Source organism: Ixodes scapularis, unplaced genomic scaffold, assembly GCF_016920785.2.
Source record: "Ixodes scapularis isolate PalLabHiFi unplaced genomic scaffold, ASM1692078v2 PGA_scaffold1__304_contigs__length_218370807, whole genome shotgun sequence".
Classification (NCBI taxonomy): domain Eukaryota; kingdom Metazoa; phylum Arthropoda; class Arachnida; order Ixodida; family Ixodidae; genus Ixodes; species Ixodes scapularis.
In genome coordinates, this window is record NW_024609846.1 from 33,320,655 (window position 1) to 33,346,128 (window position 25,474).

At 45.0% G+C, this 25,474-nt stretch overlaps 1 protein-coding gene across 1 annotated transcript; it reads left to right on the plus strand.

The window, feature by feature from the left end:
• The first annotated feature begins 728 nt into the window (after positions 1-728).
• On the plus strand, positions 729-24,478 carry LOC115313438 (chymotrypsinogen 2-like). Its single transcript, XM_040206658.1, has 6 exons — positions 729-777; positions 7,536-7,755; positions 17,337-17,547; positions 17,615-17,750; positions 18,942-19,198; positions 24,194-24,478. Exons 1-6 carry the CDS (start codon positions 729-731, stop codon positions 24,476-24,478), a joined length of 1,158 nt encoding a protein of 385 aa, XP_040062592.1.
• The last annotated feature ends 996 nt before the right edge of the window (positions 24,479-25,474 follow it).

Genomic DNA, 25,474 nt, shown 5'->3' on the forward strand with positions numbered 1-25,474 from the left:
CGAAGACACTGTACGCCGCGCGATGATGCAAATTTGGTACTGCATGATTGCCGCCATCGTATTGTAGCGTTGACTGCGGTGGAACCTGATAGAGACTTTTAGGGAACCGTTTTTGCCCATCCGATACGGTACGATGGGCCCTCCGGTACGAACTGCGCCTGCGCTACCACAGAAGACTAACGCATACGCGCAGTTCATACCGGAGGGTCCGTCGTACCGCATCGGATATGCAAACACGGTTCCCTAAAAGTCTCTAATGTGAAACATACTGTACCACAGTTGTCTTCCCATACCTTAGAGCGGCATTCGCTCTGCCAGAAGAAGCGAGGTACGGAAAAAGAAATCGCCTTAGTCCATCTTTGGTGTTCTGAAATCCACTGTTCGCGGCGGGCGTTCGGCATAGGTAGCTCTGCCGTGATAGGCTGACAAAAAAAAAAAAAGAAAGCATGCGTAGTGCCGAAACAAGGCTGACTCAAAGCAAAAGGGTGTAGAAGTCGACCCCACGACCTTTCAGCCTGCCCCACGACGTTTCATGTATCGACCGACTTCCACGTGATTTATTAACTTTTGTTGCCTCAACATATGGCGTTGACTACGCAGCAAATGCCGAGCAGCTGTTGTATAATGGGGTTCATGAAGCTCCCACGTGTAGCGCAGAAGTGAAGAAAATGCAGACTGTTGTAGAAAAAGACAGAAGCAGCAAGATATAACTTTATTTTAGGGTCGTAATGGGTTCATCCTACTTTGCTTTCGCGGCCATCTTCTCCACATCGCTCAGTAAGTATACATGCAGTTCGAATATGAGGTGCCGAACTCAGATATTTGAAGCCTGAGTACTCCACACAAGTATTAAGAGAATCGTGAAAGGACTTTTAAACAAACTTGCTTAGAATTATATATATATATATATTTAAACTAATATCACTGGATATATGTTATATCACTGATGTAAAAAGAACAGCGAGGGGTGCCAGATATAAAAATTATCTCTGTAATGTCTCCGACGTCATCTCACTTAGGTTTCTAAATTCATCAGTGGCATGCATTGTTATTTTTTGAGCCCATCTGTGCATTTACAATAGAAGATTTAGCTCAAATTTGTTTTACGTTTTAAGCCTTAACAAGTGTTGCGAGCAAATAAGCGGTTTTATTTGGATTCGCGCAGTGGGATACACCTGTATTCTTTAGTTTTTTTTAAATTTTATACGCACTGGCGTACACCACGTGAAGCGCAACGTTTTTGATCCAGACATATATATTTTCAAATAAATAAAATCACAAAGAAACGGAGAAGTAAGCCGAAGTAGTAAAAATTATAGACAGTGACATTTTGATTGGATTTCTAATCCAAGCTGTTATACCGACTGGTCCTAGAGACGTTTTTTTTATAAACGGTGATTTGTGTATTTGGCATTTATCGGTCTCTATGTCGCGCCGTTGCGGAAGCCACATCCCCCTTTAATTTGCCGTTTTCAGAAAGAAAAGATCATATATAGATTATGATGATTAAAACCTGAGACTAGAAAGGATTATTGCAACAAAGTAGAAGGGAAATCAGAAAGTTGAACGACATTATGAGTAATAAGCACCAGCTCACGCGCACTTCGTCCAGTTTCTTTTTTTCTAATCGTACAAAGTCGTTTTTGAATGAGTCGCACATCTGTGTACGGTGGGTGCAGTCGTTGCAACCGTGGACCAATCCTGTTGCGTTACTAGACGATTTTGACAGCTGGAAGAGCGGAGCATTGGCGTGTGCTCTGCTAGTCTTCCCTCGTCATAAACGTTGAAACGACCTACATCTTGTAGACTTAAGGTCCATACTCATAAAAAAATAAGCGCACATAAGTCGCTCCAGAAAAACCGCGAAAAACTCAAATATGGAGTAAACTACTAAGACAGCATTAAAAAATGAAAGGCTGTAAATTTGACGAAAACATGTAACTGCAATCATGAAGCTGCACAGCGAAAAGTAGCAACAACTACATATTGTTTTTCAAGAAGGCCCTGAAAACAAAGGGCGGAAATCACTACTTAGGCTAAAAGAATCTGCTCAGAGGGCTGAAAACGAAAATGGCAAAAACATATATATATATATATATATATATATATATAAACGAACTCAACTCTCCTACGTCACGCCGCGGTGGTGGCGCGTCGGGCGCACTTCCGGTCTGGGGTGGTGGGCAGAAGTCGCGGTGGGAGATATGCATTCCTGCATTCTTTTGGGTGAAACCAGACAAAAAACCTGCCTTCTTGTCAAAATGCTGTGACGGGGCTGTACCAAGAGAGTCTGGAAAGGTTTGAAGATCAGTTTTCATGTGTTTCTGCCCCTCCGTTTGTCCGAGAAAGCGGATAGTAGCCGTAACAAGGGCAAACCAGACGCTGTCGAACTACGATTGCTTGTGCGGGCAACACTTTGTGCTCGCCAGATGTAGTTATTGTGTTCCAACATGAACGAGAGAAAACCGCCAAGTTGTCCGGACCACCAGCGGGTGCAGTGAGTCTTCAAATTCACACGGCCGCCTGATAGTTCGAACTTTCGTCTCCTCTTTCGAACTTGTCTGCTTTTTGTCGTCTGCTCGTTCAAACAAAAGCGGCCCGTAGACCAAACTTTGACCTGGTGATTGCAATAAGAAGTAATTACAGGCCTCAAAAGAGTTAAGTTGGCTCGGTGAAAACAGTCGATAGAAGATGTTGATGATTGGTACCAGTGGCCATCACCGACTTGTTATGCTTGGTGTGTTCCAGCTTCCGATTTTCGGTATCGACGTCGATCATCGCCGCTACCTTCTGCACCTTTGCAGCCCGAACGACGTTGCGACCGAAAATAGCTAGAAGAATCTCGTTGTGGTTTTGGCGTCCATTCTGCGGCGTTCATGAGAATGAATCGCCGCACGTCAAATTATTTACGCTAAGTTTAGCGGCGTAACGAACCTTGATAATTTCGCTCAGGCGATTAAAGTGGTAAGACATTGCTATGAGGACGTAGAATTCGACCATTCCAACGCGAAAAAGAGTATGCAGACGCACACAGACGCCGACAACGTGACATTCCAATGGTTTGTTGACGCGGAACGCGGTGCTTCTTGCCCACACTCCATTGCGCATCCGTTCGAACTGTCGTCTGCTCTTCCAAGCTTGTCTGCTTTTTGTCGTCAGCTCATTCAAACGACAGCGGCCCGTAAACTAAACTTTGACCCGGTGATTGCGATAAGAACTAAGTGCTGGCCTCAAAACACTTTTGAAGGTTGGTTGGGGTAAGTAGGCTAAGTGTAAACAGTAGATACAAGAAGATGTTGATCATTGCTACCACTGGCCGTCACCGACTTGTAATGCCCGATTCTACTTGCGGCTTTCAGTATCGACGTCCACCATCTCAGCTACGGTCCACACCTTTGCAGCCCGAGCGACGTCGCGACTGAAAATAGCGAGATGAATCTCATCGTGGGAGTCAAACTTTAGCGCCCATTCTGCGGCGTTCACGTAAAATGAATCGCCGCACGTCCCATTATTCACGCAAAGTTTTGCGATGTTACGAGCCTCGTTAATTTTGATTAAGCCGCTCAAGTAGTCATACATTGTTAGGAGGACGTAGAATAAACAATTCCAACGCAAACAAGAGCACGGGGACTCACACCGACGCCGACAAGAACGCAATTCAATGGTTTGTTTATGGGCGACGGCGAGCTTCTTGCCCACCGTCCACCGCGCATGCGCGGCGCCGATGGCGTCCGCTAGGGGCGCTCCGGTTTGTTTGTAAACATGAGTTGGTGTATATATAACCTACCTGATATATTGCCACAAGCGCAGCTGACCAAGCAGCCAACGCGCTCGATCGTGGCCTAACGGTTATCGCGCTCTCCTTCCACGCAGAAAGCCAGGGTTCAATTCCTGACCGCGGGTACGCATTTTCGTTGTCTCTAATGTGATATTCTGGTAAATTCGAGAACCGTGTTGGCTAATTCGAGGTTAGAATGTTCTACGCGTCGAACCTTCTATGCCGACCATCCCAGAAGCCTACGCGTCATTTCGCCCCAGCGCTCGATCCTGCGGTTTCGCCGACATCGACGCCCGCGACGTTCTGCTGTTTTCTTCTGTTACCTTCTTTGGGCACAAGTTCGCCCCATTAAATGTTTAGTTTCTTCAGTTATCATTGCCTCATCAATTGTCATTCGTGACAACATTACGCACGGTAAACAAATTTCTGCGGGCAGTTGTACCAGTTCTTCGGTTTATTTAATAGGACTAGTGTTTCAAACGAATTCCTTAATGTCGCGGTCATATAATACCATCCTATAAAAGACAATCTGCAGAGACTTTCTGAGGCGTGTCTCTTCCTTGTGTCACATTGTTCGTGTCACATTCTTTCACATTGGTCATGCCACGTTGGGCACGTCACATTGGTTAAACTAAGACCTCCTTCGAATCTGCTTGAAGCGCATATATGTGGAAAGCAAAAGTGCCTCGAACCTGCTTGACACGTGATCCGAAGATAATTCTGCAATCGTGTCTGTAGAGAACATCCTGACCCTTGTATGATGTATTAAATGTGTCGGAACAGGTAATGCTCCGGTACTTGCAGACAACTTTGAATGTCGCATTCCCGATTAATTTCCCTAATACAAACAAATACCTGCCTTCATCTCACAGTGGGTATAGTCGCTCAGCGGGGACTTCCACCTGAGCAGGCTAGTTCTGTCTTCGCTTTCCGCGCCTGAAAGTGGAGACGAGGTTATGATCGCCGTCACCAATAAAAAAAACCGCGCTTCGTTTTTTTTTTTTCGTTTTTTTTTTCAGATTGCAATTTTGAATATTGACAGCCTGTAATCTAGTTTTCTCGTCTCTACTGGCCGATCTCAAACAATGGACAATATATTGTCGTTTCTTTGGTATTTCTTCATGTGGAAACCTTAGGCTAAAACGGCGATCAAATGCTCTACAAGGGAAAAAAAAAAAGAGTGGAAGGAAATAAAAAAAAAGCCTACAGATATTTGTAATACAGTTGCCAACAAGACATGACGTCAATACTAACGTCAAAGGGAAGTGAGTGCTTAGATTACAATAAACATTCGTTGCCTCAGAAATCGTAGAGGGGCGTATAACCCCGAGTAAAATATATTGAGTTTTTCAACACCTCTACTTCGTAAACGTTTGCGGGCTCAATAACATCACTTCCACAATACGCAATAACACGTGCCTCGACGTAGCACGTAAACATGTGAAGAAATTGGCAACGAAAAGAAAAAGAAAAATCACAGCTGCTATCGGGCTATGCGAGGGTTACCCCTAGGCGCTCATATACCGAAGCCAGTGTTGTACGGAACGGCGTTCCAAGGAACGGCGTTCCTGGAACGCGTTCCTTTTAGAAGGAACGAAGGAACGCCGCCGTTCCATTTTGCATCGCTGGAACTGGAACGGGAACGCGTTACATTTTTAGTGGAACGGAAAGAGTAACGGCGTTCCTTTTTTTCGTCCAGTGGGGTAATTTTTTATTTTGTTTCGAACAGGTAAATACAAAAACAATATCTTTACCAAGTGCAGGATCTCGTTACCTTTTTGGCTACTAACCTTGTGGATTATTTTGTGTGGTTCTCGCTTGCTAACAGTTTCCGGTGCAGAAAAGCTAATGGACATTGATTTTTTTTCGAGTGCCCGAAACTGCGGTACAAAAAGGAAGGCTTTTAGTCCTAGCAAACGACAAAGAAAGAGGGTTGTTTCAAGCTATGCTATTTTCTTTCGTTCCACGAATCCTCATACACCCAGAAATCTAACTACAGCCACAGCCACTTGTGAACTTCCATAAAGAGGCCTACAGTTACAACAAGATCGCAGACTGCCAGACATGGAACGCACCATTGTATCCCGAACATTGGTCACTTAAAAGATACCCCCCCCCCAAAAAAAAACAAAACAAAAAAAAAAACTTTTTTTTTTTTTGTTTTTCCCCACCTTCAAAATGAACAACTAAGCCAACTTTACAAAGAAGTATTTGTAGTTTTTAAGACTGACCTTCCAAAAGCCCCACCCTCTCCTCGACTTGCTCGTCTTGCGGACAGCAACATCGAGAAGCAACTGTTGTTAAGTTCGAGCAAGGGACCTTGCTCAATTGAAACGTGTGAGGTTGTTGTAAAATACTCGTACAGTCGTGGGTAAAGGTACATTCGGCTCGCCTGAATCGTTCACTAAAAACATGAATATGGTTAAAAGCTGAGATTTTTAACTTAAATATATCAACAAATAAAACCCTGCTTCCGCTTGTTTTCTTCTCCTGTTGCCCATCCATAACGACACACAAACTCGTATGTTGACTACTAATGGGATAGATAAAAAAACTCTGCTTGATTAAACTAAATATAGTAATTAGTAAAATACAAATGTAACGTATATGTAACGATACGTTCCATTTGTTAAACTGTAACGGGAACGAGTTCCTTTTTCACAGATGTAACTTGTAGCGGGAACGCGTTCCAAAATTCAGAAGGAACGAAGAACGAGCTTTCGTTTCTTTTTTTTTGAGGAACGTGTACAACACTGACCGAAGCCATTATGAGCCAGGCCTGCCAACGAGCGTTTAGGAGCAGAAGGTGCCATGCCAAGAAGGCGTGAGACCTCTTCGCCTCCATAGTTTTTCCGAAACTACCTGGCCTGATTGTGATATCCAGTGGCGTATTGGAGGAGTGAACTAAATTAATGGCAACTAGGGTTCCAAGACACAGTATTTTAAATTGGTTCGCATAGTGTATGATAGCAATTTTCAGAGAAGACTAAACTTCAAATACCATTTTCTTGTTTTAAATTTTTGAATCTCGGCACTTTAATTGACCGTGGGAATTGTAGACACGAAGTGTTTTTACAAAAACGCATCGGAGGTCATACTGATGCACCAGATTTTTTCGGGCAGCGTAAAGCTACGTATCTCAGCTAAATTCATGCGACATTGCGGAGTACTTAATCAAGACATGCGATTTGAAGGATCACCATTACATCGAATTAAGGTATTTTTCAATAGCCAAGTGTTGAGGACAATTTCTTTTCCATACAATATTTTACCTGTGAATAGCCGAATATACTTGTAATATAAGTTATTATGACTTAGGCTCTCTTATGGGATATAGTTATTTTATGTTTCATGAGTTGCATGCTATTATTTTTTATGTCAACTGACTTCTGCTGTGCACCAGTGTCAAGACCTTCATGGCGTTTTTGGGCGCGTTATAAATATCAACATCAACACCAAAGCGGGGCGTAGTCGAGATACCCGGGCGATGACAAATGTAGACAGCGTGAGATGCATAGGACCGTTCCTAATCGAATCGATATCTTGCTCATACGCTCCTAAACAAGACGAATAATATGAATAGTTTTGTTCTGTTCAATGCACTTAAAAGCTTCGAACCAACCTTGATGTGGTCTGCCAACGTTTTCGAAAAGAATGACAAAACATAGATAACTTGTTTAGTTCAAAATATCTTTGAAAGCGTAGCAGCTTAGAATTTGTGGCCTTGTAATACATATCTCCCAAACACTGTTTACAGGACTTTCAGTCACGGGGCCCATAAGCAATGATGTATTTGGAATCGACTGTGGCCGGCGTCAGCAACAAGATATTGTATCCGAACGAATCGTTAACGGCACACCAGCACATCCACACCACTGGCCGTGGATGGTGGGGCTGTATACTGCTGATGGCAAATTCTATTGCGGCGGCGTTTTAATAAGTAACCAGTATGTCTTGACCGCTGCTCATTGTTATAAGTACGTATATATATATATGTCTTTAATAACAAAGTATTATGATCCCAGGATCCCCATTTTGTTCGGGGATTTGGTTTATAAACGTCGGCTGTTGGCGAGGTGCAGAGACGAGCCAATAAAGGTTGGGGATTTGCAAATACGTATGCATTTCTGGGGCACTGCTCGGCCCTAGATGATGCCTGTAAAATGTTTTTTTTTTTTAAATAATCAGTGTGTGTGTGATTTCATCAGTGAAGCCTACACAGCGGGCGCGCTCTCAAGTTCTTGTAAGAAGTCGTCATCTAAAATAAGTAAGCCAGGAGTGCCGCGTCTTCTCCTCTGCAATACCTTTAGTTTTAAGAATCAATATGATGCAACTAAAAAAGCCACGGTTCTACCAAAATCGCTGTTTAAAAGAAGCTTCTCAGATCGCGTAGTTCTTTGGGGCCTAAATGTTGCATCGTGTATGATATTTTAGGGCCTTACGAAGCCCAAAAAGTTAAGGTAAAGTCAAACGTTACTGCTTTGGTTAGTGTTTAAGTATACTGGCCCTAATTAGTCATACAAATGCCAAAGTTAAGCTTCCCTGCTGGTAATTCGCCTGCCACCTTGCACGTTTTGGCCTAAGTAGGCAATCAAGTGCCAGTGTTATGCTTTACATATGATTGTTGTGTTTCTATGTTGTAAAGTAAGGTCAAAATTGACAAAAAAGCACCAGATTTAGGCTTCTCTGCTGGATCCAATTAGTTTTCATAAGTGACATCTTTAATTCAGACCTGGTACTTTGGAACTTATGTGGTGAGCCGGAGAAAAGTCATAGAAACGCAAAAGAAAAGTTCTCTTACGCTTACTAACGCCTTGGCGTTAGTTAGCGTAAGAGAGCAAGACCTTATCGTAGCCCAAGTTAGGCTCGTTGCATTGCCAACTTGTGCCGTGTGAGGCGTTTGTCTAGCTTCGTACCTGTGTCAACTCCTCTATGCGTTTATGGCGATTATTAAGTCGACATTTCAGATGAATTTCTCCTCCGATACGGATTTTCTGCACAATGTAGATGGAACTCCAGTAACTGCGCCTTCGCTGATCTACCCCCGCAGATTAAAGAGATTCTTTTCGATATTAAAGAAACAAAACAAAAAGAAGTAAAAAAAAAAAAAAACAGATTTTATTTTTGCTAAGAATATTTTTGAATGCTTAAGCTACACTTTACAAACTCTGGTGCGCCTACTTTCACGTACATCACGTGGGAGGACCGATCGCTGCAAGCTCGTGGAACTTCGTGCTTAGTGTCTCTGGGCCGCCAGATATCTTTAATAACTTTCCAGTCTCTTTTGCTGTTCGCCCTCCGTACACTGCCGTGATGGGTTCTTTCAAGTGTTGTGGAAGAAAGTATACGTGTTAAGATGTTATGATATTGTTTCGTTTTGTTTTGAAGGATCAGAAAGGAAAAGAAGCTCGGGTTGCTGAGCCACATTTTATCTCGCCACTCCCCGCTCTGTATCCGCCCCCGGGTCTGCTGACGTTAGCACTATACGGCTATAACTTAAATTCCGACAAATATTTTTATCACACAATATGTCATACTTACTAATAACGCTCTCAATATTTAGCGTTGGGTTTGTATGCACGAGTTTTTCTAAGCTGGGCCGCTAAATTCGCTCTCTTTAGAGGAGTTTAGGGCGACAATGCTGGTATCCCGGTAATTTGGCGGGCAAACAGGATACGCTAATTATCACGGGAGGGAAGTGCGCTATAATTGGCGTTAGTATTTTTGTGTTACAATTGTTAAGCACATTTACAATAGAACTCTATTCCTAACAGGGGCGGATGCAGAAATTTCTTAAGGGGGGGGGGGGGTCAGGTGTTGGTCAGCGTACCACATGTATAGAAACCCCTCCCCCCTCCTTCCCCCGTTTCCACGCCCTAAATCTTTACACATGGAGAAATCAAGAGGGGGGTCAGGACATCCGGACCCCCCCTCTAAATCCGCCCCTGATTTCTAAACACATTTTATGATCAATGGCACCATAATTGCTGCTTTAAATAAACAGGCTATACGCTCTTAAAACTCTGACTCGGAAGATCCCAGATATTAAGAGTAGCGAACTGAGTCATAGCCTCCTCTATGTGGGATGCCTGGTCAACGGCGCGGCGCACCGTTGTTTGGCTGCGCCGGGGCTACTTCGGAGTAGCGCCGCTATAGGCGGCGCCTGCAGATTAGCGTGGAGCAGACGACGCGCGGCAGTAGCGCGTAGCGCCGTACGCCGCCAGGTCAGGATGAGCGACGCACAATATGTTAAAGAAATGTGATAGATTTATGCCAAAGTTCAGTAGCATTATCACATGCTCAGGTGGCCTTATTATATGCCTATTCTGGCACCAAGCTTGACCATTTTAGCTTTTCACCGCTTTTAATTTTAGTCAAGAGGAGACACACCGCGCTAAGAATCGCTTCCTGTATACTTTGTTTCTGCTTAATAACAAAGCACGAGATCCTCAGGCGTTTTCCGGATTTAGCCAGAGCACCCTCCGACCAGCATCTACTAGTCGGATGCAATGTAGATTTAATGATTATATTTTTCTACTTTCCACTTTCGTGCGACAGAACCTGCGTTGCTTTTTACATGAAATATATGTTTCACAGTTTCAAACAACAAACACTTGGAAGAACTTTGGGTGTTAATGCAATCCAAAGGGAAAAAGCAATTATGCTAGAATTTACCTGAATTTATTGACAGGAAAGGTACAACAAAATCCACACTACAGCTTTCTTCACAGCTTTAGAGATTTTTGAGACACTGGTTTCGAGAAGAAAGCCTTAGCCAGGTCGTTATTGTCCGTCACAGACAAAGCATAATTGATGAGAACGGGTCTCATGAACTTGGTGCAGACAAGCTGCAGGAGATGCAGGTGGTGTCCAGTGGAAGCACTCTTCGGAACTTCACAGTGCACCAGCGCGGGAACAGCATTCTCGACGGCTTCCTTTAGATGTTTTGTCAAAACCCCCCTCTTGCTCACGATCACTTCGATGTACTTCCTTAAAGCGTACAACACATGTACCAGCTTACGTGAGGGGTACAGGAGCCCTCCTCTGTCTTGGTGTCGAATGAGGCTGTCACCTGGGGCAGAGGAAGTTGGTTTCGCCATGAGTGAAATGCAGCTACTATATTCGATCTTTTCTTGGATGACACGAGCCAGATAGCCACCTACCATGGCAACTGCAGCCATGTCCGCCGTGGGAAGGAAACTTGTTTGGTTTCTTAGGTGATGTTCGAGAAGCCCTTTCGCCTCTACCGGGAACCGGCTTGGTTGCACTTCTCTCGGCTTAGCGGCGCCACGCAGGGCCTCAGATTCGTGGCTTGTAGAATCAACTGCATTGCTGTTCTTGGAAGCAGAAATGAGTCCGGTCTTCAAGAGCTTCTCCAAACTAGAAAGAACGGCACGTGCATCCGTCTGATAGTTGCTGCCTGCAGATATTCTTAACCAGCCAAAGAAAGACTCGATGGGTGTAGAGGTCGCCACCTATTGACTTTGTAAATAGTCTGCCGCATTCCTGTGGCGCCCCCTCTCGCCGTACTTACTGGTTGTCGCTTGATTAAGTTCATTCCTCTGTTGTGTTCTAAAACATGTCGGTCGCATCCTGGCTCGCTACACCCTGTCCTCACGGTACGGGCCCTCAATCCATCAAACATGGTGTCAGAAGTGAACCGACCTCGACGCTAGCCTTCAAGGGGCACTGACACCCCAAAGGTCGTATTTATTTTTATTGTCTAAAACGATGCAAGTTGCAGCCATAGACACGCAAAAAAAAACCGCATCGCGAAAAAAAATTTTCCCGCGCGCACGCGCCCCTTTTTATTTTTGGCGTTTGATTTTCCCGCCTCTCGCCTCCTCGCTTCTTTTGATCGGTGACGTCAAAAATCAGGAAATTTAGAAGCTTTGTAGGCGACATCTCTATAACATTTAATTACGGCAATCCTAAAACATGTTTTTTAACGCAATTGCGAACGCACTACGGCCCTTCTTTTTGAAATACCAAAAAGTCGGGTGTTCGTTGTGGTGCCGTCTCCTGGATTTGTAACCTCCAACGGAAAACAGGCGACACCGCTCAAAACCGGTCCGCCGCAACGCCGGCGCTAGCCGGCGCTCGCTCCTTTCCTCCTCGCTTTGGGTCGCCATGGCAACAGCAGGGAGTGGTGACAGGAAAGGGGACTCTCAGGTCTCCGCAATTTTTGACGTCAAGGCACCGGCGCCGATCGCGCGGGAACTTCGAATTCGGCATTTGGAAATGGTTTTTTTACTTCACGAATACTGAATTCCCAAATTTCAAACTTTGAGGGTAATGTCCCGGCATCGTTTTCGACCGTTTCGGATAATAAAAAAAAAATATGATTTTGATGTGTCAGTGCCCCTTTCAGGACACTACAATCATGTCCGAAGAATCCAGCCCGCAGTGGGTCGGCGTCAATCTGCTGCAGCCGGACGCGTTCGACTTTTCGAACGTCAGGACTTGGCCGACGTGACGAGATCGCTACGACGACTATGTCACCGTGTCTGGGCTTGGACAAGCGCCTCAAGACGTCCAGGTACGGTCCCTACTCTACTGTATGGGTCCAGAAGCTCATCCGCTGCTCAACACGTTCTCGCTCGACGCGGCGTCCCTCGCCTCGTACCCCGCAGTGGTTGCTCGCTTTACGGCGCACTTCGCGCATCTAGTCAACGAGCTCTACGAGTCTTCGCGTATCCACAAACGCATCCAGCAACCTGACGAAAGCGTGGATGCCTACTACGCGGAGCTGTGCAAGCTCGTGAAGCGCTGCAACTACCCGTCAGGGGCGATAGAAGAGCGGCTAGTTCGTGACAGGTTTGTCGTCGGCCTGCGTGACACGCGTCTCTCAGAGCAGCTGTGTCGGAACGCTAAGTTAACTCTCGCTGAAGCCTGGACCCAGGCACGTCAGTCCGAAGACGCCGATAAAGAGAAAGCGTCTGCGCGGCCAAGCAACGAGAGTTCCCTAGCAGTCCAAGTCGACGCTACGAAAAAAGATAAAGTTCCATCCCGTCGGCGCTCGGACGCCAAAGCAGCTCGTGCAAGCGGAGCCCGAGCCAGAGCAGGGCATCCCCGTGAGTCATCGGCCTATTCGTTTTGCGGTCGCGCGCCTCACGCGCGTTCAGACTGCCCAGCACGGGACTCGCTCTGCAACTACTGCAGAAAGAAGGGACACTTCGCCGAAGTGTGCCGTGCAAAGAAAGTCAAGCAAAGCAAGCTCGGTTCTATCCAGCTTCACGCTGTGGGAACATCCGCTAAGGCTAAGTACGTGGACGTCACCGTGAATAACTACACTGCGGAATTCAAGGTGGACTCTGGAGCGGAAGTGTCTGCCGTACCGAGTGATTTTTCCAACGTGCCGGCCAAGCTTGACAAGGTTGAAAGCCTGCTGACAGGACCCGGAGGTCAACCGCTGCGTGTGTTGGGGTCGTATCTGGCACGACTGCAGTGGCAAGGGAAGACAAGCTCTCAGCGGCTCTATGTGATCGACTCCCTTTCCGTACCTCTTTTGGGTCTGCCGGCGATTGAGGCTCTCAAGGTTGTACAATTCCTAGGTGTTGTGGATGCTCCCGAGACAACACTCCATGCCGAATTGTTTCGCGGACTGGGCACACTCAAGGACGAGTACACCATTCGCCTGAAACCAGACGCCGTGCCATTTTCACTCAGCGCACCTTGTCGGATTCCCATCCCGCTGCGAGAGGTCGTCAGGCACGAGCTCGATAAGTTGGAGAGCGATGGAGTGATTCGTCGCGTCGACAAACCAACCACATAATGCTCCGGACTCGTCGTCGTCCCGAAGCCTACCGGAGCGTATCGACGCAGCGTCGACCTGACACGGCTCAACGAAGTGGTACTCAGCGAGCGCCACATCCTCCCGACAGTCAAGCAGGTCCTTGGTCTCCTGGGCGACGCGGCCATCTTCTCGAAGTTGGACGCCACAGCAAGGTTCCATCAGGTCAGGCTGGCAGCCGGCTCGCGGGAGCTCACGACATTCATCACTCCTTTTGGCCGTTATTGTTTCTGTAGACTCCCCTTCGGCCTCACCTTGGCGCCGGAGTACTTTCAAAAACAAATGGCCAGAATCCTCGAAGGACAGGAAGGCGTCGAAATATGATCGACGATATTCTCGTTTTTGGACGTAACCAGAAGGAGCACGAGGCTCGGCTCAAGCAGGTGTTGTCTCGGCTAGCGGGAGCTGGCATCACATTCGCTGTACTTACTGGTTGTCGCTTGATCAAATTCATTCCTCTGTTGTGTTCTAAAACGTGTCGGTCGCATCCTGGCTCGCTACACCCTGTCCTCACGGTACGAGCCCTCAATCCATCAAACAATGGGATTCCTTGTCAGCACGAACTTGAGGTTCGCTGCACCTAGAAGGTACTTAATGCACTCCACGTTTGATGTAGTAGTCATCAACAGTCCGTGATATGTCTCTGTGCTCAAAAACTGCTTCGGTGTGCACTGACGCTTCATGTCTTCAAGGTACTGAAGGAAGGATGTCATAAGGCAGGTCAGGCGCGCATCATCAACAGACTTGTACTGCTTGCTGTCTGGCAGGTTTCGATGTATATGTTGCACACAGTTGCTCACATTCATGAGAAAGAACCATCGGTGCATCTTGTCCATGAATTCAACTACTGGACCCACAGCTTCAAAGCTGATGTCATATATGTGACCTGCTTGCTCTTGCAGGAGCTCGAGGGCCGCAGTGACCGGTGGCGAGAGAGCTTGCACAGCCCTGGAGACGTCCATGTCTTCTATTTTAGATGGAAAAACATGCTTTCTTGTGAGAAATCTCACAGGCTTGACGAGGCTACCCTGCTGCATTCGGTAGAGGTTCTTCAGATGGGAGGAAGACACCTCACCTGACATTCTTCATCGGGTGGCATTGATCAAACGCGAGGAACAACTACCGTGAAGGATCCTCGGAGAGTAGGATGCAAGGTGTCAGATGTCCACTGCACATAAGCTGCATTGCAAGCCCATTGGAGTTTTGGTTGTCCGTTAAAATACGCACCACAAGAACGCCAGCCAGTTCAACTTCCTTCATGACGTATTTCATCAGCACGAATACCTGCTGGCCAGTACAGTTCCTGGTAAAGAAGTACCCCACAGGTATTCGAATGCGCACTGAAAGTCCAGTCAGAACGAAGCACAGGAGCGAGTTGGCCAGTACTGGTTCATCGTTGTTCGTAGCAAGCTCATTTCCTATGTCTACCTCTCCCACTAAAGAGTCTCTCTACTTGTTGTACAGGAGACGTTGCTGTATTCTCATTTTGTCAACTAAGGAGCACATTTTTACCTGCTCCGTCTTCAGGTTTGCCACCTCCTTCTTTAGTCTCTCTTGAACTAGCGATCTAAACCCCACCTCGCTGGAAGTCACCCCTAAGAACCTCTGCAACGTAGATCGGCTTGGTAGCTTGAGAATGCCTTCACTTCGTATGTACTCGTAGGCTCGTGCTGACAGGATCCTTAACAAAATGGAGTGGGGGACGGTAATCTCTGACAAAGCCGGCCCAATCTTAGAAAAATTCACTACGTGGTCTACAAGAAAGCTAGCGCCCAGGTGCTTCTCGTCTGCCGATTCTATTACCTTTCCAAAGGCGCTCAGGTGGCAGTCTTTTTTCAGGTTTTTGAGCTCTTTCTTGTATTTATCTACAGCCTGTTTTATAGGATCCACCTGTGCCTTCAAGTCTCGCTCTCTTTGTCACCACTTCTGGCGTTCCACGACCGACACGGCGCTGCGCACATCCACCTGGGTACCTTCATTTTTAGTCGGCACTTGCACGGCAGATGATTCGACTTCATAACGGGAGTCACCACTTGGAACATTTGTGCACATTTCGAGGCTGTCGTTACCTCCGTGAAGAAGGCTCTCTGAAGTGTGTTGCTTGGAACTAGACGGGGCAGCCAGGGAAGGGCGAAGAGCGGCAGCTTCTCGTTTCCTCACAGCGGCGCCGCTTCGAGGTTTCTTCACACTTGGCTGCATGTCATCTGGATACTCTTCGAAAACGCTAGGAGTTGCACCCCTCTTGAGTTTCCGTGTCTTGCATCCTTCCTTGTAGTCCGTGGTGAGGAAATGCCTACCACAAACGACGGAATAACGCGACGTCGTTTTCGGAACCCAGTCCTTTCTGGCGACGACTTTCAGCCATGTTTCTCTCAGCTGACTGTCGCTAGGAATCTCGTGAAACGAAATACCTGGTACTTCGCGTTTTGAGTCCGACTTGCATTTTGACACACAACAGTACGCCATGGTATAACTAAAACCAAAACACTTCCGAAAGTCCCGGCGCGAGAACGTGAAAAATAGCGAGGAGAAAGTTTCGCTGAGCGCATCGCCTGTTGTCGCCCGCGACCCTGCCCTGCCATCCGGTCATCCGTAGTCCTCCGGGGCTGGTGGCGCCACTTCGCGGAGAAGCATGGAAAATGGAAACGGCGACTCCGTCGGCTATGACCAGGCATCCCGGATAGAGAAGGCTATGGCCGAGTATGCGCGTCGCAATCATTGGGCGGAGAATATAGTTAGACTGAATATTATTTGCGTACTTTTAACTTATCAATTGCCAACATTACCATTTGCAATAAAAGAGTAGAAATCACTACCTTCCCACATTGCTCTCATAAATGACACTAATATATTTGCAGTAGCCACTAACCATTTTTACTGTAACCCCTCAAGTTACGTTACAGTGTTTTAGTACAGGGGCGGATCCAGAACTCTGTTTTGGGGGGGAGGGGGTGGAGTGGAAAATTTGTAAGGATACTATTCTCCCATTCTTTCGTGTGCACCGGGGGGTGCACCCATGTCAAATTTCCCTCCGAGGAGAGGGGAGGGGAAAGGTCGACTTTGTTTGGGGGGGGGGGGGGGGTGGCCGCCTCCGTCGCCGCCCCCCCCCCCCCCCCCCCCCCCTAGGGTACCCGCCTGTTGTAGTATTGCGCTAATTTAATGTTCTGCCCAATGTTTCTAGATTTATACATTTACATGAATGCGCACTTCCTTGGGTAATGCCCCCTGCATGTCCTCAAGTAAAATAACTGATGATGATGATGGTGAATACGTGCTCAGTGTCGATAACTTGGCGAAAACGTAAGTCTTGTGAGACGCAAAAACGTTATGACATAGTTTGCTATAACAGGGTCATCGCTACTGCAGGAATTCGTCGCAGGTGGAGCCTAACTCCCATTCACTGGCGTAAGCGATCACGGTCCTTGTCATAAGTCGCCATTTCAATTGCTCTTCTTCATTGATTGCACCAAGGTTACCGGACCCAAAAACTTCGCTATTAGAGGTATAATAAAACTGACACGTACAACCTAAGCACTGTCGCAGTATTGTTTGAGTTTCAGCTTTCGGTGCAACGCTGGGTATATGAATAGTAGATATATTGACTTTGTTTCGTAGTTATAATAACACGAATATGAGTCCTCGTGGAACTGCTGCGATTTTTCTTCCACGAGTCGCTTTACGTGGATAAGCATTTTGAGTTTTGTCGCAGACTTCACCAATTTAATCCCAATGCACATTTTTCCTCCTTCCCCCTAATGCTTCAAGAGACAAGGACACTGCGGGCTTTCTTTCAGTTGGTCTGGGAACTACGAACCGAACCAAGTTTACAGTAGATTGTCAACGAAATGCAGACAAAAGTCTGAATCAAGAAAGAAGTGACACAGCAGCCATGTCTGAGGATTCGGAAGACAAGGTCATTTGCGTGGAGGTTGATGACGTCTGCATCCCCGTCCAGGACAACTGTACGGATTTTATGGCATGTATACCTTGTTTGTTTTTAAGCTTGAAGCAAGTTTTGATTAAATTACTGTATTTCATTACAGAGAGACCTTGCACTATTGAAATTAAAAAGACCTGTCAAATTTACAAAACACATTCAGCCAATCTGCCTTCCTCCAAACTGCGAAGAACCGCCTTCAGATGCTGGCCTCTATGTCGCGGGCTGGGGTAGAACCTATGGTAAATTTTTTTCTCGCCTCATCCTGTTCCAGCTAACATTATTTTTGAAAAATCCCGAAGCTGGGTAAATATTAAAAAATGGCCATGTCGGTGAAGCCCCACAAAGAAGAAAATTCTTGTGTGCACGAGACGGAGGTCGATCAGCGACAGACTGCGGAAACTCAAAAGCAAAAAAAGAACCTGGTGCTGCTGCCACTGTCTATTTCCTTAAACAATTTCTCGCGGACGGCGTGCAGATGCTGGCTAGTTTCTGAAACATTTATTAAAAAAAATGTTTTTAATATGTTTGTACATAATGATCGACGATGTTCTGAAATCTTGTATTTGAAACAACACACAGGAAATACGCAATTATGTATATTTTTATAGTTAATAATGTGGATATATTTCTATATGTTTAATCTATGTTACCTTTTATAATTTTACGTTAGTATGCCACACCAACATTAAGAAGTACGTGCACAAAAATATACAAAAACAAGCAGGAATATTCGTAGATGCAAGAAAGGAGCTTGTGAAATTATTTGTTAAGAGCCTACCAAATAACTCACAATTCGTCCATACATTTAGACAAAATTAGTTTAATCACAGTTAAACATTGCTCTGAGATTGTCAGAGGCACTATATCATTGTCGATAGCAAAATTATTAAGAGTTTATCAGTGGCTCGTCGTTAAGAAAATAACTCCCTTCATGTTCCAAACGTAAATAGTTTCCTTCTGCGGCTAAAGCATTAAATAACAATCAAATTGATGTTAAAAATTATACCATGTCTTTAGGTTGTGATTTTTACTATAATCGTAATATCATAGGAAATACCTATCGTTATCAGTAAATACAAAACAAACTTTATGATAAGAATCTATCAAGTATTTATGAGTAAGTAATACGTTATTAATGTGAGTTTCATCACTAGTAGCCCAATATTTTCATACATTCCAAACACACTTAATAAACAAATTTTTTATTCAAATGCATTGTTCCTGTATGGCTAAAGCGATAACAGTCCCAGAAGTTGTGTTCTACAGATGTATCGTCTCATTCGTTTAATTAAGAACATTCTAAATTTTGACAGCATCAGATCTGATGCAAGTAAACAATTACTGATCAATTAAATTAATGCAAATAACATGTAAAACTTTGAATGACGCCTGTACCTAATAATAACCAAAATATATTAAAACATTTGCAGATTACTATACCTTTTCCGACGAGACTACAGATGGAATAACAGACAAAACGGATGAATACTCATACGAAGCTGAGAGTCCAACAGAAGAAGTTACGGACGAAACCTCAGCGTCGAAAGCAGGGAGCGCTTTCATGTTTTATGACCCAGTGATGTTAATGGAAAGAGATATAGCCATTATTACCAATGAGGAATGCACACGTCAGCTTGCAAGAAGTGTTCCAAATTACACCCTTTGCTCCGCTTCTGGAATATGTTATGTGAGTAGAAATCAGTTAGGACACATTCTCTTGCAAACAAGAACTAAGAGCGGTTTTTCCTCTCTGTTTTGGTCCATAACAGAGAAGAAAACGAAAGTACTCGATGTACAATAAAATATAATTATGCAATTATTATTGAAATATTGCTAGAGTAATGTGGATTTACCAACGTTGAACAAAAAGTAATGTTATCCTGAACGTCAGAATATGTGCAATTTAAATGAAAATTCAGACTTCCCAAAAAAAGGACGCGAAATTTTCTGGGTTCTCTTCTGAAAGCACAATTGTTTATGAGAACATGCGATCGAAGAGCAGGTACCACAACTTTTGTTTAACACTTTCGAAGGTAGATTACACACCAGGCACACGCGCCAATTCCCTTCTTGTTTCCCGTAAAAAAAGAAGAAAAAGAAACACAGGAAAACAACAAAACGAGAGCTTTCTTTTTAGTTATTACCTTTAACTATGACCTTTCTTAGTTTTTTATAACATAGGCAAGTCAGTGGGACGCTATTTCGTGGATCCGTTCATTAACAAGCTTTCAACTAACCTTTATAATTATTTCAGTAGCATCACGAAGGCCTTCCCTCATTGACAAATAGAAGAAATTGCAATTTAACACTCCTTGCGAACAGGAAAATGCGTTATTTAAATGCAACGTGTAAGTGTAAACCAGTGGTTCTCAATGATTAAAAGCTCGAAAGGAAAACGGACACAGAAGGAGACACAGACAGAGCGCTACTTACAACTGAACTTTATTTTCGCTGCAGCTCGGTATATATTACCGGCAACAGCACAAACAAGTTAGGAAGATATAAAATACACACCGTAAAATCTTTAAAAACAGCATAAAAAGACTAAAATTCCAGCATCACTCATCGGCACCCACCCGAAACTAGTCATGCTTGGTGAAGAAACTGGTATTCTTTTTCGCATAACGATAAAGAGGGTGCGCTGACACATTGCAGCCCTAATCTAGCAATTTCTCGACCCTCGACCATTTCTCTTGTGGTTTTGTTTCTGTTTTTGTTCAGTACTGTACAATCTGTGAAAATCGGAGTACAACCACAATCCCGGCAATGCACACCGAGGTGTCCTGATATGACGGCCTCAACGTTGTAACGGTGTTCCCTCAGTCTTTCATATAGGCAGCGACCAGTCTGCCCCACATAATGACGTCCGCACGATAATGGCACGGAGTACACAACCTCTTCTGTACACTCAACAAAGCAAGTTTTGTGCTTCTTCGTGCAGCCGGGTCTGCTTATGATGCTCGAGGTGGAATTTACCTTTTTACATAAACCAGCCAACTTGACAGGTGCTGAAAAAACAACGTTAACCTCTCCGTGCAAGCCCGCTCTTTTCAGGTTATGGGACACTTTATGTAGGTATGGTATGACCACTGGTTTCTCTTTTTTCTTTCTCTGTACTTCTGTTTTTTTTCGGCCAAGACACACAAAATAAACTGTCCTCTGCGAGGAATTGTCTCGGAAATGGTACCCGGCAGAAAGCCCTAGCAGTCTTCTCGCAATCCAAGTTAAATCTCCTGACTATTGATGACCCTTTCCGGGTTAGGAGCTCGGAAGATGTGATAGATGCCTTGATAGCTCTTCCCAACAAGAGCGCCTTGGGTTACTCTGTTGACATTAAGGATCTATATTACTCGATCCCCCAGGATGAGTTGCTGTCTTTGTGTAGAAGATACGATAGATAAGCATGGTGTGGTGGCATCCCCAAATGAGGCAGGACTCAGTGCAAGCAGTTTTCTTGAACTCCTGGCATTTTATCTAATGTCTACGTTTGCCACGTGGGACGAAGGCACTTTTATTCAGAAGACGGGTGTGTGTATCGGTTCGCGTATAGGACCGGTACTTAGCGACATTTATCTAGCGGCCCTTGATCGGATCATGGCTAGCAAACTTGAGGGTTCTCGGGTTGTAAGCATTTTTAGATTTGTGGACGATTTTTTAGTCCTCTTGGGCCGCAGCTCAGATGTCTTTGAGGAGCTGGTGTCCGTGACCCTGTTCACTTTTAGTGACTGTCTAAGGCCCCTGGTGCTAACACATGAAGTGCCCGTAAGGGGTTTCATTAGGTTTTTAGACCTGAGGCTTGACTTTCGACCGGGGCATGTATGTTGGATTTAGGAACCAAGGGGGAACAAGCCGAACTTGCCATTCGGGTCGGCGCACTCAACGCTCGTGAAAAGGGGGATAATGAATCTCTGCTTCGGTAACGCTCCAAAGAAGTCATGCACTCACAAGATCAACGAAAGTTTTAAAAATAAGGTGTCAAGACTCAAGTCCGCGGGGTATCCAGTCTCTCTTATATCAGCCGTAGCAGAGAACACTCTCAAGACGTTAAAAAATCAAAATAGGCAGGGAACGGAAGTACAGAAAAAGAAAAAAAGTGAAACCAAAGGTCATATACCATACCTACATAAAGTGTCCCATAACCTGAAAAGAGTGGGCTTGCACGCAGGGGTTAACGTTGTTTTTTCAGCACCTGTCAAGTTGGCTGGTTTATGTAAAAAGGTAAATTGCACCTCGAGCATCATAAGCAGACCCGGCTGCACGAAGAAGCACAAAACTTGCTTTGTTGAGTGTACAGAAGAGGTTGTGTACCCCGTGCCATTATCGTGCGGGCGTCATTATGTGGGGTAGACTGGTCGCTGCCTAAGTGAAAGATTGAGGGAACACCGTTACAACGTTGATGCCGTCATATCAGGACACCTCGGTGTGCATTGCCGGGGTTGTGGTTGTACTCCGATTTTCACAGATCGTACAGTACTGAACAAAAACAGAAACAAAACCACAAGAGAAATACTCGAGGCTCGAGAAATTGCTAGATTAGGGCTGCAATGTGTCAGCGCACCCTCTTTATCGTTATCCGAAAGATAATTGCAGTTTCTTGACCAAGCATGACTAGTTTAGGGTGGTTGCCGATGAGTGACGCAGGAATTTGAGTCTCTTTAAGTTGTTTTTAAAGATTTTTTTACGGTGTGTATATTATATCTTCCTAACCTGTTTGTGTTGTTGCCGGTAATATATACCGAGCTTCAGCGGAAATAAAGTTCAGTTGTAAGTAGCGCTATGTCTGTGTCTCCTTCTGTGTCCGTTGTCCTGTCGCATTTTTAATCATTATAAATCACCAACTCGCCCAACTTTCTACCCTCGTCAGTGGATCTCAGCCGCTGATGTTTCGCGGACCCCTTGTGGATCGGCGGGGACGATGGAGGACCCCGTTCGTGGTGAGGGGAAGGAGAGTATAGGTTAATTATGATAGAGATTTAATAAATGGATATGATTAAGTGCTAGTGTGAAGTAGAGCTATCCTACATTGACATATACACGAGAAAAATTCCCCGACAATTTGAACGTTTCTTCTTAATGTAAGAAAAAACAACTTTTATTGCCGGGCTTGACTGATGAGGCTGGGCTTCGCGGACCCCTAAAGTGCCTTTTCGGACACCAAAGGGTCCGCGGACCTCCATTTGAGAACCACTGTGTAAACAATTGCAGAGCGTTAATTTCGCGTTGCAAAGGCCGACAAAAAGATTCGCAGTGTTTAATTTAGATTAGCGTTTCACCGTGAGATTAATTAAAAATAGTACCACGAGACCTTAAACTTGAGAGTGAGCTCGATGCTGCCTATTGGTCCATTGGTTTGAAGACTTTCTTCCAAGGATAAACAAAGCACACACTACAGTGTTATCGATTGGATCGTAAATGTGGAATTGAAGCGAGCAAGAGACGCCGTATTTAGAATTTGACAACGCGTCCGGGAAATGCTCATAATCCGTTAATGCGACCCCGCAAGCTAGGCAAGCATAAATCTGTTGCCCTTTCATTGCAGAAACGAACATGTTTGTTCGCAAAGTAGACATTTATAGATTTTTAACGCGGAATGTCTTTCATGGCTCGTACTTAACTGTTTCCAGTTTCGGATTCTTGGAAGGACTAAAGAAAACTCGAATGCCAACCATTGCGCTGACGCTGCCTTCGTCTCCTGAGTGACTGGGCACAAGTGATAGCTGAGCGCCTGCGAGGTCACATCACGTGCTAGGGGTAGAGCGCCAGCGAGCGAGCAAGCTCCGGGCTTTCATCGTTATTGCCAGGCGCGGGCTTTTCTTTTATATATATATATATATATTATCTTGATGCGCTTTATGAATAAGCCCGTTCAGGAGGAAGTTAGAGCGCGGTGCGGCTCTTTCATCGTTTCCGTTCCGGTATTTCTTTTTCCCGGATTTGTGGGGCCAGAGTTGTCGTGGTGCCAGAAACTGCGGCGCTGCGATCGCATCTAGCTCGACGCTTCATTCCATTGCCGTACCACTGTCTTTGACAAGGCAAAAAAGAAAAAAAGTTCATAAAAGAAAAAATTTAAAAAAATGTCGGCCGTGAGAACGTTCGGACGAGTGCAGTACTGCTGCATACCCCAGGGAGTATGATAAACATGCAACAATAGACCGATCTCACCAAGCGTTCGGCGCATTCGTGACGCGGCCATAACTTTAGTTCACAGGAGGAACACAGCAGTGCACGAGAGGGCAAGTGCTGTCTCCTGCTCTACACACGCAGAGCTCCAGCGACGTTGTCGCACATGCAGAAAATCTAAAGTTCCCTCGATGCATTGCGGCAGCGGTGGTATAGTCAAACGGCTGGTAAAATCGGTCTACTCATGCAATATATATATTTTATTTTTATTTTTTGAAAGCATAAAACAAAATAGTTGGGTCTCAGCTTAATTTTGTTGTAGTTGCAACGGTTTTTCTAGAATTTTTTGTTGTTTTTGTTGTATACCAAGGCTTCGAAAACGCAATCCGTAAACAACAAAATCAGAAAATGTTACGAAAAGGGGAAGGCAGCTGCTATGGCATGCCTCACCAACTTGCTTCTCTAACTCAGTTCAAGAGATTGTACCTGTGAACGTCTTCGCTTTATTTATTCTACGTTTCCCAAAATGGCGAAACAAATATATTTTTTTTCCTGTTTTCAGGGAGACAGCGGGGGACCTATGATGTACCAGAAAGAAGGACGGTGGTATCTTGCTGCTATTCATTCCGCTCTACGCGGTAATTGTTATCATCCTGTTCAGCCCGGGATACATGTTAGGGTATCACACTTTGTCGACAGATTTATTTTGAAGATTATTAAAGACCATGAGGGGTCTCAAAAAGGAGGGACAAATGGCTTGTGTGCCAGCGATGAGGCGCGTAAGAAATGCGTAAGGGAGTTTTTTAACTCTTACAACAGATCAATTGATGATGAAATCAGTGAATAAAACTAAATTCAAGCTATTGCAGAACCATGCCATCAATCTTGAAGTCAGTTCTAATTAGTGACTTTTTCTGTATTCGTGTGAGATAATTTGAAACCGGACTCCACTGTGACAGCTTTGTCAGCGTTAAATCAGGGGAGAGGGCTTCGTGCAGCCAGGCTTCTGATTCAGTTTGGCTTGGTCACCGTCAGCGTGCTTTTTCGCCCAAATCTGAGTTTGCACACAAACGGCTGATTGGAAACGTCCCATTGACTTATGTTTGTTTTACCGAGCGCCAGACCTTCGCTGCGGGCATAGTCACGGAAACGAGTTCTTGTGATAGCTTGCCGATACACTCTCTACCGTAGCAATATATATATATATATATATATATATAGTTAATGCAGAGTGACTTACAGTGCATGATGTAAAAGGCGAATGTCTGTTTACCGGCACTTCTTGTGCTTTAGATCGGCACCTTGTCGAAAGGAGTCGTAAGAGCAATATTTTCTTTCTGATTTTTGCTATAGGTTGGTTACGGTACCTGCCAGAAGCCTGTGTCTGCCATCAGCTTACACGAACTCGCTGTTCATGGGAAAGCTTCCTCGAACGGCCACTGGCGACAAAAGAGACTAAACTCACAGTGACTGATCGAATGAATGGTCCATGTCATTATAAAAGAGACAACTACAGGCATCTTTCTCTATTTAGGCGCATTTTTTTTATCTACCAAACTTTAAAAGCAGTCTCAAAAATCTGTATCTTGCAAAAAAAAAAAAAAAATGCTACGTGTGAGCGGTTGTTTAGTGTTACTGTCTCGCCTGATATTTAAACTTCATCGCCGTGGAAATGCGCCGAACCTAAAGTCTCCAACAAAGCTTAGTATTGACTGAAAAAAAAAATATGCCAAATCGCGTGACAGTTGTGCATACGTGAAAGGTTCCAGCATCACAAACATTCAGCGATGGGTTTATATACGCCAGACGCGAACGTTCACGGCGCCCTTCATCAAATAGTTTA